This window comes from Leptopilina heterotoma, unplaced genomic scaffold (assembly GCF_015476425.1).
Source record: "Leptopilina heterotoma isolate Lh14 unplaced genomic scaffold, ASM1547642v1 Lhet_52, whole genome shotgun sequence".
NCBI lineage: Eukaryota > Metazoa > Arthropoda > Insecta > Hymenoptera > Figitidae > Leptopilina > Leptopilina heterotoma.
Window position 1 is genome coordinate 4974200 of NW_025111114.1, and position 12270 is coordinate 4986469.

At 21.2% G+C, this 12270-nt stretch overlaps 2 protein-coding genes and 1 long non-coding RNA gene across 3 annotated transcripts; all 3 read right to left on the reverse strand.

Moving 5' to 3' along the window:
• Positions 1 to 820: 820 nt before the first annotated feature.
• Positions 821 to 2031, reverse strand: LOC122507970 (39S ribosomal protein L11, mitochondrial). The gene is made up of 3 exons (XM_043620997.1): positions 1800 to 2031; positions 1262 to 1451; positions 821 to 1177 (listed from the first exon to the last, which is right to left on the reverse strand). The coding sequence occupies exons 1-3, from the start codon at positions 1929 to 1931 to the stop codon at positions 912 to 914; spliced, it is 588 nt and encodes a 195-aa protein (XP_043476932.1). The 5' UTR covers positions 1932 to 2031; the 3' UTR covers positions 821 to 911.
• A 698-nt stretch (positions 2032 to 2729) lies between these two features.
• LOC122508005 (FAST kinase domain-containing protein 1, mitochondrial-like) lies at positions 2730 to 9894 on the reverse strand. The gene is made up of 4 exons (XM_043621063.1): positions 9258 to 9894; positions 8546 to 9189; positions 3109 to 3220; positions 2730 to 3025 (listed from the first exon to the last, which is right to left on the reverse strand). The coding sequence occupies exons 1-4, from the start codon at positions 9776 to 9778 to the stop codon at positions 2818 to 2820; spliced, it is 1485 nt and encodes a 494-aa protein (XP_043476998.1). The 5' UTR covers positions 9779 to 9894; the 3' UTR covers positions 2730 to 2817.
• A 33-nt stretch (positions 9895 to 9927) lies between these two features.
• On the reverse strand, positions 9928 to 12167 carry LOC122508006. Its single transcript, XR_006302184.1, has 3 exons — positions 11904 to 12167; positions 11602 to 11728; positions 9928 to 9987 (listed from the first exon to the last, which is right to left on the reverse strand). It is a non-coding gene; the product is annotated as an uncharacterized LOC122508006 (long non-coding RNA).
• Positions 12168 to 12270: the final 103 nt, after the last annotated feature.

Consider the following 12270-nt stretch of genomic DNA (forward strand, 5'->3'; position numbering starts at 1 on the left):
TGATACAATATTTTAATCAAATTCCTCGAAAAATGTAAATATTCTTAAAAATTTTATTAGAATTTGTCAAAAGAATTCAATTATTTAAAAATTTGTTGATAAAATTCTTTATGAAAATTCAATTTTAAAAAAAATATTAAATTATTCAATAATTTATTTCTTTTTTAATTTAAATAATTGAATTCTTCTGGAATTTTTAAATAAAAATTGATTTAAAAATTAATTACTGAATAAATGATTTATTATTTATGAAAATAATTGAATTTTTTTGAGAAATTTTATGGTAATTTAAATTATTACAAAACATGAAGAAGGTGATCACTCCGAGTCGAAGACTCGGAGTGATCGCCTTCTTTATGTTTTGTAATAATATTCTTATAAGTTGTTGAATTTCAAGAAGGTTTGAATTTTGAATACTTTAATTCCTACAGAAAAATAATAATGATTAAATATTTATTTAAAAAAGAAGTTATTGATGTTTTCGAATAATTTTACTTTCAGAGAAATTTGCAAATAAAAGTATAAGAACATTTTTTGAGTATCTAATAATTTTTAGAATGAATCAGAATATTCTTTAGTGTCAGGGAAAAAGTGAAAATTTTGTCTGGAAATCAGGGGAAAATAAAATTAAATATTTGTGGCAACCCTTTATAGAAACTAGAAATTTTTTGAATAAAATAAACAGACTTTAAATTAAAAGCGAAATTGAAATTAAAAGAAAAGATTAAAGTAAAATGAAATGAAATTTTTAATTGTATTTTTCCCCAAATAAATAAAAAATTAATTCCTTAGGTAATTATGTCATTAATTAACTATCACGTTTTGTAGCATCTATTTACACTTATATATTTTTTTTACAAACAACTTTAAAAATGTTTTTTGATAATTTATTCTACATTTTATTACCACATTTATCCAGTTCTCAATAATTTGGCTTCTCTTAATTCTTGCAATTTCTGCTGCTCCTCGGCTACAATTTTTGCTCGTTCTTTCAAGAATTCTTCATATTCTTTTGCATCTAATTCACGAACAATTTGAATACCAATACTTTTTGCGATTCCCACCATCATTTGACAAATTTGCTCTAAACTCATCAATGCAAGCGGAGGATCTTGAGATTTAATTTTTGCTATTTCATACAAATGTTTTAGCGTTATTTTACCAGAAACATGTTCCTCTGAAATTCAAAATATTTCTATTCAAATTACTGACAAAAATAATATAGGTAAATAAAAATAATTCGAAAACAAGAAATACATACTGTGTTTGCCTGTTCCTTTTTGAATTCCAGCGGCTTGTTTTAGAAAATATATCACAGGTGGCTGATGAATTACCAATTCATAAGTACGATCTGAATTTACTTTTACTCTACAGGGCAAGGGAATTCCTTCCTTTATATCTTTTGTTTTTTCATTGAAATCTTTACAAAAAGCCGCAATGTTTATGTTTCTCTAGAACAAAAGTTCTTAAATTCAATTATTTATCTCTAAAATCCTAAAGAAGTAATTTAGATTTACTTCTATTCTCTTAAAATTTACGTAATTGAACATTTTTAATTTTTTACACTAACAGTTCTAACTTTCAATTAATATCATTAATATAAATAAAATATTTGGAAAAAAACCTAACCTCACTAACATAGTAAAATTGTAAAGCTTGACCGCTTGACAAGCTTGATTTGCAAATTATATTTAATCTTCATATTTCGATTTTAAGTGAATAAATTACAATCTTAACAGAATATATTTTAAGTATATTATTTTCTATATTCTTTAAAATAAAAACACATGATTTCTAACCTGTCCAAGTTGAGGGCCAAGAGGAGGACTCGGCGAAGCAAGTCCAGCTAATATGTTTGTTTTTAATTTTGAGCTATGATCTATTTTTTCAACTATAGCTTTCATCATTTTCATTTTCCCCGCTTTAGACATTTTAATTGTTTATTCGATACACAACTTAAATTAAAGTAAAACTTTGTCAACAATGTTAATTTCTTGAAGCATGGAAATCGAATGTCGCATGTTGACAGAAATTAAAAAAAGACAAATAATATCTACTTTATCGACAAAACTAGCAAGCCAATGAGAGCGACTCGTACCTTAAGGTTTTACTCTCATTGGTTTGCTGAGTAGCGCGCAAATTTAAATGTTAAATTTAATAATTTTATTATTTTAGAAAATAATTGAATTCTTTCGTGAAATTTTATTAAAATTTTTGAAAAAATTAAATTCTTTTGAAGAATTCCTTTGAATTTTCTTTAAACTAATCGAGTTTCTTGAATAATTTTAATTGAAAATTTGGAAAGTAATTTAATTTTTTAAAGAAGAATTTTATTATTGTATTGAAAATAATTGAATTCTTGCGAAGAATTTTATTATTTATAAAAATAATTAAATTGTTCCGAAGAATTCATTAAAATTTTAAAAAATAAATGCATTTTATGTTAATATTTGAAAATTTAAATTCTTTTGAGAAATTCTATTAAAATTGTTTTGAAAATAATTTAATTTTTGTTTCGAAGAATTTATTAAAATTTTAGAAAATAATGGAATTCTTTCGTGAAATTTTATTAAAATTTTTGAAAATATGAACAGTAGTAATTAAATTGTACTTAAAAAGTGAATTTAAAAAATTTTGATTATGAAACTATTTAAAAAATTTACATTTGAAAATAAAAAATTTTGTAATTTGCATAACAATAATAAATCATAATAATAATGATCAAAATTTGTTTTTCACACATTTATATTACAAAAAAACATGTACAAGTAATAAATGAACATATTCTCTTTTTTATTATAGTTAATAAAAAAATACCTAAATTTCATCCGGATATCTTGATTTTATTTCATTCATTATGAATGGAATTTTATCCTTATTACTCATACTCGTCCATTCTTTTAAATTTAATGGTATAACAGAATATCCTAATGCCTCTATGCTCTTCATGTATAAAACAAATTGTGTTTTTAGCTTATTTATGTTTCTCAAATAATTGTCAGTATCAAAATAGAGAATTGCAATTCTGAAAAGAAAAACATTAACAAAACATTAAAATTTTTTAAAATATGTAATGAAATGTTTAAAAAAAGATTTTCGATTACTCACATTTTACTATCTGAGGGGACAATTATATCATCAATGTATGTAACAGTTTTTTTATTATCACTGTGATTGATTGCCATGGGAAATCCACCTTTTCTCATAACCACAATGTGATCTAAAAGTGGACAAAATATTCAAATTAATTTTGAATAATTTCAAATTCAAACTTTAAAAACAATTCAATTATTAACTAATTTACTAATTAATTATTCTTGTTAATTAATTTCGAAAATTTTAATAAAATTCTTCGCAATAATTCAATTATCTTCATAAATAATATAACATTCTTCGTAAGAATTCAATTAATTTTAAACGAAATTTTGATAAAATTTCTCGAACGAATAAAATTATCTTGTAGTATTTTAAAAAATCCTTCGAAACAATTTAATTTTTTTTTTAAATAGCAAAATCATGGCATAAAATAAAATTATTTTCAAAAAAATTTTTAAGAAAGAATACAATTTTTTTCATAAGTCCGTTATATAAAGTCTTTGCAAAAATTCAATTATTTACAAACAAAATTTCAGGAAAGAATTCCATTTATTTTAATTTTTAATAAAATTTCACGAACGAATACAATTATTTTCTGAAATTATAATAAATCCTTCGAAACAATTCAATTATTTTTTTAAATAGTAAAATTATTTGCAAAAAAATTCAAATATTTTTAATACAATTTTAATAACATTACATAAAAGAATTCAATTTTTAATAAAATTTTAATAATATTTCTCGAAAAAATTCAATTAATTCGTAAAATTTTAATAAATCCTTGAAAAAAAATTAATTATATTTATAAATAGTAAAATTTATTGCAAAAAGATTCAATTGCTTTTAATACAATTTAAATAACATTTCATGAAAGAAATCAATTTTATTTTTAATAATATTTTTCGAAAAAATTCAATTATATTCTAAACATTTCACGAGATAATTCAATTTTTTTCTTAATTCGTTATAAAAAATTTCAAAACAATTCAATTATTTTCGAAAATTTTAATAAACTTTCCGAAAAAATTCAATTACATTTGTAAATAGTAAAATTCTTTGCAAAAATTCAATTATTTTCTAAATTTGTAATAAATCTTTAGAAAAAATTTAATTATATTTTTAAATAGTAAAATTCTTTGCAAAAATTCAATTATTTTCAAAAGAAATTTCACGAAAGAATTCAATTTTTTTCTTAATTCTTTATAAAATTTTTCAAAACAATTCAATTATTTTCTATAACTTAAAAAAAATTCAATAATTAAATATTTAATTTCAATTATTAACAAACACGATTATTTTAAAAACTTGAAAGAAATTGTTCATAAAATTCAATTATTTTCAAAATTTGTAATTAAAATTATTAGAGAAAATCCATTATTTTAAAAAAATACATAGAAATTCGTCAAAAGGAATTTAATTAGAATTTTCAAAAATTTTAACAAAATTCTTCGTGAGGACACGAAGACTTACAGGACAAGAAATCCAATCTAAAAAATCCAAGAAAAAAAGTCCAAAGTCAAAAAATCCAAAATAAATAATGAAACATGTGAAAAAGCCACGTTTTTCCTTTGTACGCTATAAAATCGAAATTTAAAATATGTTAATGTTAAAATCGCGGAATTTTAATTATTTACATAAATAATAAAATTCTTCAGAAAAATTCAATTATTTTCAACAATTTTGATAAAATTATTTACAAAAATTCAATTATTTTTTTCAATATAATTCCAAATAAATTACTCGATTAATTTAATTATTTTCAAAAATTTAAAACGTTGAGATTACCTACTTTCGATTCGCAATCATCGAAATGAGCAACTCAAAAAAAGGACAATTTCAATCAAGGCAACCATTTAAATTTTTACATCTCCATTTTTTCATTGAATTTTTAATTTCTTTGGACTTTTTCACCAGGACAAAAAATCCAAAAAATAAGTCCAAAGTGAAACTATTTTTTTTTTTTTTACTTTTTTGGATTTCATTTACTTTGGACTTCTTGTCCGGATATCTAAAATTCTTCGAAACAATTCTAATATTTTCAAATTTTTTGATAAAATTCTTTGCAACAATTCAATAATTTGCAATACATTAATTTTAAAATTGAAAATAAATTATTAAAAAAGTTACGAAACAAAGAAGCAAACAACAACTAACTTCAAACTGCGAAATGATTATCGGAATTATTAATATAGAATAATTAATTACTAGCATAAGATACGCGCGCAAGCGCGCGTGCATGTTCTAAATGCATTGTTGAATAATACACTTTTTTAATTATTTATATTTTTAACAATAAATGAACTTTACAGATTTAAAATTGAATTTTTTTTGAATAATTTAATTTTTGAAAAGCTATAAGGAACCGCAGAACTGCGATACACCATCTGGTGACAAAATATTTAACTAACGCAACGGGGTCGAATTTGACATTTTATATGGAATAATAGCAAAAAAGGACGCGCGCGAGCGCGCGTGCATTTTTATTTCAACGTTTTATTTAAAATAATTAAAATTTTATTTTTTTAAATGAATTTTAATTATTATGACATCATAATGTTTCAAATACATTTAAATAGTAATTTATTCAATTAAATGTAAACTCTTAATTATTTATTAACTGAATTGACGAAAATCAAAGTCAATTTTTGTTAAGGCATTAATAAGGAAGAATTACAAATTTTAGTTTGATTTTTTAATTTATTTTTATGCAAATGCGAGAAAAAAAAAAACTGAAACAGTAAAACTTTGATTTTTAATCGTTTTTGCATTAAAAGATAACATAAAAATAAATTAAAAAATCTAACAAAAATATGTAATTCTTCCTTATTAATGCCCTATCAAAAATTGACTTTGATTTTTGATTTTCGTCAATTTAATTAATAAATAATTAAGTGTTTACATTTACCCCGAGAATTCGAAAACTCGAATTCTTATTCAGAAAAATAAAAAAAACTTTTTACCAAGTTGAATGAAAATCTATTAAAATTTGTTTAAGTTATTCAAGTTTTTACATTACTAATTTCGTAATGGTTGATTGTTTTTTATAAGATACATTATCAGTCAACTGGTTGATTTACTATACGTCTACGAATAATTTGTTTTCAGTTTTTCCATCCCTTAAGACAGTAGTACACTGTAAAAAATTTCGGAAATTTTTCCAAACTTTTGCATGGGAATTTTCCTAAAACGTGTTTAGAAAAAATTTTTTCCCAAAAAAATGGTAATTTTTCTGAGTGTTTGGAAATTTTTCGATACGAATTGAAATTTTTCTAAATTCTGTTGGGAAAGGGATTTTTCTAAACGTTTTAAGGAATATTTACAAATTTTTAGGAATTTTCCTAAATCTTTAAAGGAATTTTTCCAAATTGTGGGAAATTTTTATACTTTTTATGTGAATTTGCTTCCTCAATTTTTTTGGGAAAATTTCCAAAATTTTTTTTACAGTGTATGCTTGAAATAACTTGTTTCTTAAACCTCGCTTAACTACAGAGGTGTTTACATTTGCCCCGAATTTTAGGAAAATTTCAACATCTCGGGGTAAATGTAAACATTCAGTTTTAGGCGATTCAGGTGCATCAATATTTTTTTGTACCTCATAAAATTTTTCTAGGGAAGTAAAGTAACAAGTTCATGCAAAAGAAATCCGTCCGTTTTACCTTTTAACAAAAAAAAACTAACGTTTTTTGTGAAAAATAGATATTCCGTTTACATTATTACCCCAAATGACCCTATTCCTTTAAAGAATTTTATTAATATTTGAAAATAATTAAATTTACGTAAATAATTTTATTGATTTTCAAAGTTTATTGAATTCCTGGAAAGAATTTTATTAATATTTGAAAATAATTGAATTCCTGTGAAGAATTTTATTAATTTTAGAAAATAATTGTATTTTTGTGAGGAATTTTATTAATTGTTGAAAATAATTGAATTCTTTCCAGGAAATTTATTATATTTGTGAAAATGTAATTGAATTCTTGAATAAAAAAAATTAGTAAAATCTTCACAGAAATTCAATTAATTGTAAAAATAAAAAAATGAATAAATAAATAATTATAGAAATTTTTTCGAAATATTTCAATTATTTTCTAAAATTAGTAAAATTATTCGTAAGAATTAAATTATTTGCTCAAAATTCAATTATTTTTCTAAAATCTGTAAAATTATTCTAAAATATTTGCAAGAATTCAATGATTTTGAATACATTAATTTTAAAATTATAAAAATATTGAAAAAGAAAAATGAATTGTTTTATGTTTTCATACAATTTTTCGAAATAATCAAATTTTTTTCTAAAATTTTAAAGTAATTTTTTTTTGCAAAAGTTCGCAATATTTTTTAATAAAATTTTAATATAATTTCATGAATGAATTCAATTTTTTTAAAAACTTTTATAATATTTCTCGAAAGAAATAGAATTATTTTTTACAATTTCAATAAATCCTTCAAAACAATTCAATTTTTTAAAATTTTTAATAAAATTCATTCAAATAACTCAATTACTTTCGAAAATTAATAAAATTCTTCTCAGGAATTCAGTTATTTTCAAAATACAGTTTTAGTAAACTTGTGAATGATCAAATATTTAATTATAATTATTACCTGACACAATAATTTTAAAAAGTTGAAAAAAATTGTTTCTTTAATTCATTTATTTTGAAAATTTTCATTTAAAATTATTTTAGAAAAATTACATTTTTTTTATAAAAGATTTTATAGAGATTCTCCAAAAAAATGTAATTATTTAGAAAAATTCTAATAAAATTATATAAAAGAATTTAATTTTCAATGAATAATTTTAATAAAAGTTTAATTGTAAATTGATTATACTCAATAAATAAAGGAATTTTTTGTTAGAATTCAATTACTTTAATTGTTTTCCAATTATTTTAATGAAATTCCTTGAAAGAAATTGTTAATAAATTTTAATCACTTTAAAAAATTCCAATTAAAATTATTAAAGAAATTCAATTATTCAAAAAAAAAAAAAAAAAAAAAAAAAATTGAAAATAATTCTTCAAAGAAATTTAATTAGGGTTTTAAACATTTTTTTAATTTTAATTTAATAATTCTTTGCGAGAATTTAATTACTGAATAATAAAATTTTTTGAAGGAATTGAATTATTCTGAAATTTTTTGCAAGAATTCAATGATTTTCAATACATTAATTTTAATGGAAATAATAAAAAATATTGAAAAAGAAAATAATTAAAAAAGTTGGGAAACAAAAAAGTAACTAACAACCAACTTCATACTGCGAACAGAACGAATGAAAAACCACAGAGATTAATATAGTTAATTATTAATGTAGAAGAAGATAATTAAAATGATAATAATAATCAAAACAATAATAATAAATAATAAAAATGATAATAATAAAATCAATAATAATAATAAATATAATAATAAAAATATAAATAAATAAATAATAGAATATAAAAGTACTAACTGATAAAATGGCGATATGTGGTTAGCAAAGTAGATTGTACATATTCAGAACCTCCAAGAGCTTTTTCAAGTGTACATAAAACATCCTCATTAATTTGCGCATGAGTTATAATACTTTTTTGTTGAAGAATTGCTTTTAAAACAGTTCTCGATGGCCAAGGTCCATTATAATCTTTATCCAATGTTTTTATCACCTGATAGACAAAGAGTGCCTGATTTCTCGTGTATTCGTATAAATTGTAATATTTCGATTCCGTTATTTTTAATGCCTCCGAAATTAATTGCTGAGGACGAAAGTTTAAAACTGTCAAATTATAAGCAAGTGGAATAGTGATATCTTTACATATTTTATTCTTGAGAATAATATTTTTTATTAAATCCCATAATGGCGGTGTCTCAACACAAATACTCAAGACTCCCGTAAATTTTAATAAATCAACTCTCGATAAATTCATAATTAAAAATTGATCCTCCAAACATTTTACTATTAAATCATCCAAAAGATTTGTATTCAAATGTCCAATTTGTTGGAGATAACTGAGAATTTCAATTTCATTTTCAAATGATAGTTTTCGTGTTAATTGTGCAGAAATTAATGAATCGATTAATTCTGGATTATAAGGATCATGTAATTTTTTCTGTGCACTGGAAACAGAAAAAAAAGTTTGTTAATATTTCGATTTACAAATAGAAAAAAAAAATAAAAATCTTACCTTAATTTTGCTATTGTTAACAATATTTTGCAAACGTGTCCATAAGTCACTTGCTTTGAATTCGTAATAATAACGTTTTCAATTTTTCGAAAATCTATATTTTCATTTGTTAATATTTCGGGAAATTTCAAGCAACTATTATAAATACTAATAGCACTGAAAATTGGAATTTCTCCACGATAATTGGAAATTGATTGCATTATTGAAATCAAAAGTTCCTTATTTACATGCATTGAATTTGCAGCACGATATAAATTTGAACACATTGAATAAATACTTTGTTCTTTATTAAAACTTTTTTGGGTAATTTTCAAATCGTTCATTATCGATATCACTAAAGTTGATTTTCTCATTTTTTTCAATAATATCCACAATTCTTCGACATTAATAAAATTCAGGTCCGTTAAAGAACCAATTTCTCTTTGAATTTTTTTCAACAACGATTGACAAAAAATACTATTTGTCGGTATTTTCAAATCACACATCAATCTAAGTACTTCAATTGATTCTGATAAATTCATATTTTCAATTTGTCTATTTATTTTGTCGCAAATAATTAAAAGATATTTCTTTTCATTTGACGTACTTGTTGAAAAATTTATCGTCGAATGTGTTGAGAGTTTTTTTAATATTTCTATACAATTCTGCGATGTTAATTCATCATTTTTTACAACTGTTTCAAATATTTTTTCCGTATCATTCTCTAATTTTCTATTTGTAATTATTGATTCTGAAAAGAAGAAAATAAAATTATATTGAAATTTTTTGCTAGGCCTGTGGGGTTTAAACATTTTTTTAAACTCTCGTCAAAAATTTCAATTATCTTTATAAATAATAAAATTTCTTCTCTGAAATTCAATTATTTTCAAAAAATTTAATAAAATTCTTGGCAAAACTTCAATTATTTTCAAAAGTTTTCCTCATTTCCATTATTTTTAATATCTACTATTTTAATAAAATTTTACAAAAGAATTCCGTTATTTAAACAAAATTTTAATAAAATTTCACAGGAATTCAAATACATACCAATTTTTTATATATTTCTCCGCACCAATTAAATAATTTTTAATTTTTTAATGAAGTTTCACCAAAGAATTTAGAGAATTGAAAAAATAGTTCTAAAAAAATCAATTATTTCGAAAAATTTAAATAAAACTCTTTTAAAAATTCTATAATTTAAAAAAATTTTGACAAAATTTTTTACAAGATTCAGTTAATAAACTTGCAGTTTTAATAAAATTTTCCCATACAATTCAATTATTTTCAATAAAATTCTTCGCTAGAATTCAATTATTTTCACAAATAATACATTTTTTTATAAGAATTCAATTATTTAAAAAAAATTTGAATAAAATTCTTCACTAGAAATCAATTATTTTTATAAATAATAAAATTTTTCTTAAGAATTCAATTATTTAAAAAAAATTTTGATAAAATGCTTTATAAATTTGAAAAATTATAATAAAATGGGTCGTAGAATAAAATTATTTTCGTAAAATAAAAAATCTTTCCTAGGAATACAATTATTGTCAAAAATTTTTTGTAAGAATCTTCGAAAGAATTATTCAATTATTTTCGTAAATAACAAAATTTTTCAATTAGCAATTCAATTATTTAAGAAATTTTAATAAAATTCTTCCCAAAAATTCAATTCTTTTTAAAAATCAACATTTTCACAGAAATTAAATTATTTAAAAAATAACTTTTTGCCAAATTTCAATTATTTTCAATTTTTTAATGAAATTTCTCGATTAAATTTAATTATTTTCAAAAAGTTTTAAAAATTCTGAGAAATTCAATTATTTAAAAAAATTTGAATGAAATTCTTCACAAGAAATTAATTATTTTCATGATTAATAATATTTTTCTCCGGAATTCAATTATTTTCACAAACAAAATTCTTCATAGAAATTAAATTCTTTAACAATTTTTTAATAAAATATGTTGCAAGAATTCAATTTTCAATTGCATTTATTGTGAAAATTTTTATTAAAATTCACCGAAAGAATTCAATTATTTTTAAAAATTTTGATAAAATTCTTCATATAAATTTTTGAACATGCAATTCTAAATTAATTGAATTTCTGTGGAAATTTTATTATTCATGAAATTAATCGAATTTTTGATGAATTTTACCAATTTTTATTTTTTTCTTAAATATGTAATTGAATTCTTTTGCGAAATTTTATATAAAATACCAGATATTAAAAATAATTGAATTTCTAATATTTTTTTAAAATAATTGAATTTTAAAACCGAAAACCGTTTTTTTTTAAACCGGTTATGGATTTTCAATACCGCACAGGCCTAATTTTTGCATAATTACAATTTTAGGGATAATTACCTTCATTTAAACAATATTTGACGGAAGTTTGATATTTGCGAATTGTGCATCTTCGTAGGCATAATGTTAAATTTCGTAAAGAAAATAACATTTTGAATTAATTAATTAATTAATCGAGTTCTCTTCTCTGTAAGAAAAATAAAAATTTTAGGTTATATAAAAAAACTTATTTCTGTTTTTAATATTTGTTATAGAAAATACGATCATAAATATTATTAAATAGTTTTCTAAAATACTTTCTCTGCTAAATTTAAAATAGACAACTTAAAATTCACTAAAAATAGCGATTTATGTTAATTTACCTCTATTTAGTACACTTTATTTTAACGAACGTTCCTTTGTCAAATTTATAAAATTCTTCTGTAACAATCGTTCAGTAATGCACATTTTAATGTAGTAATAATTTTTTCAAACTGTATATATGGTATATATCATGTATATATTTTAAAACGTTTGAAACAAATAACTATTTTATAAGAAATAAAATTAAGCAAAAAGAATTGTATTTTAAGGTTATGTTTACTATCGGCATGTGATTTTCACTTTTGAGCCTTTTGAGAAATGAGAACCACTGACGTGAATGTGGATTACGGTTAAAGTTGGGTAACAATAAATGGCATTGATTGGCTGGATTTCATATTTTCCCGGGAATAAACGACCAATGAGAGT

Coding starts and splice junctions, on each gene's coding strand:
- LOC122507970 (XM_043620997.1), bottom strand. CDS start 1,931: ATGTCTAAAGCGGGGAAAATGAAAATGATGAAAGCTATAGTTGAAAAA. Junction 1,452..1,799: donor TTGGCCCTCAACTTGGACAG/GTTAGAAATCAT, acceptor CTTTTGTTCTAG/AGAAACATAAACATTGCGGC. Junction 1,178..1,261: donor AAAAGGAACAGGCAAACACA/GTATGTATTTCT, acceptor TTTGAATTTCAG/AGGAACATGTTTCTGGTAAA.
- LOC122508005 (XM_043621063.1), bottom strand. CDS start 9,778: ATGAATTTATCAGAATCAATTGAAGTACTTAGATTGATGTGTGATTTG. Junction 9,190..9,257: donor TTAACAATAGCAAAATTAAG/GTAAGATTTTTA, acceptor TTCTGTTTCCAG/TGCACAGAAAAAATTACATG. Junction 3,026..3,108: donor GTCCCCTCAGATAGTAAAAT/GTGAGTAATCGA, acceptor TTTTCTTTTCAG/AATTGCAATTCTCTATTTTG.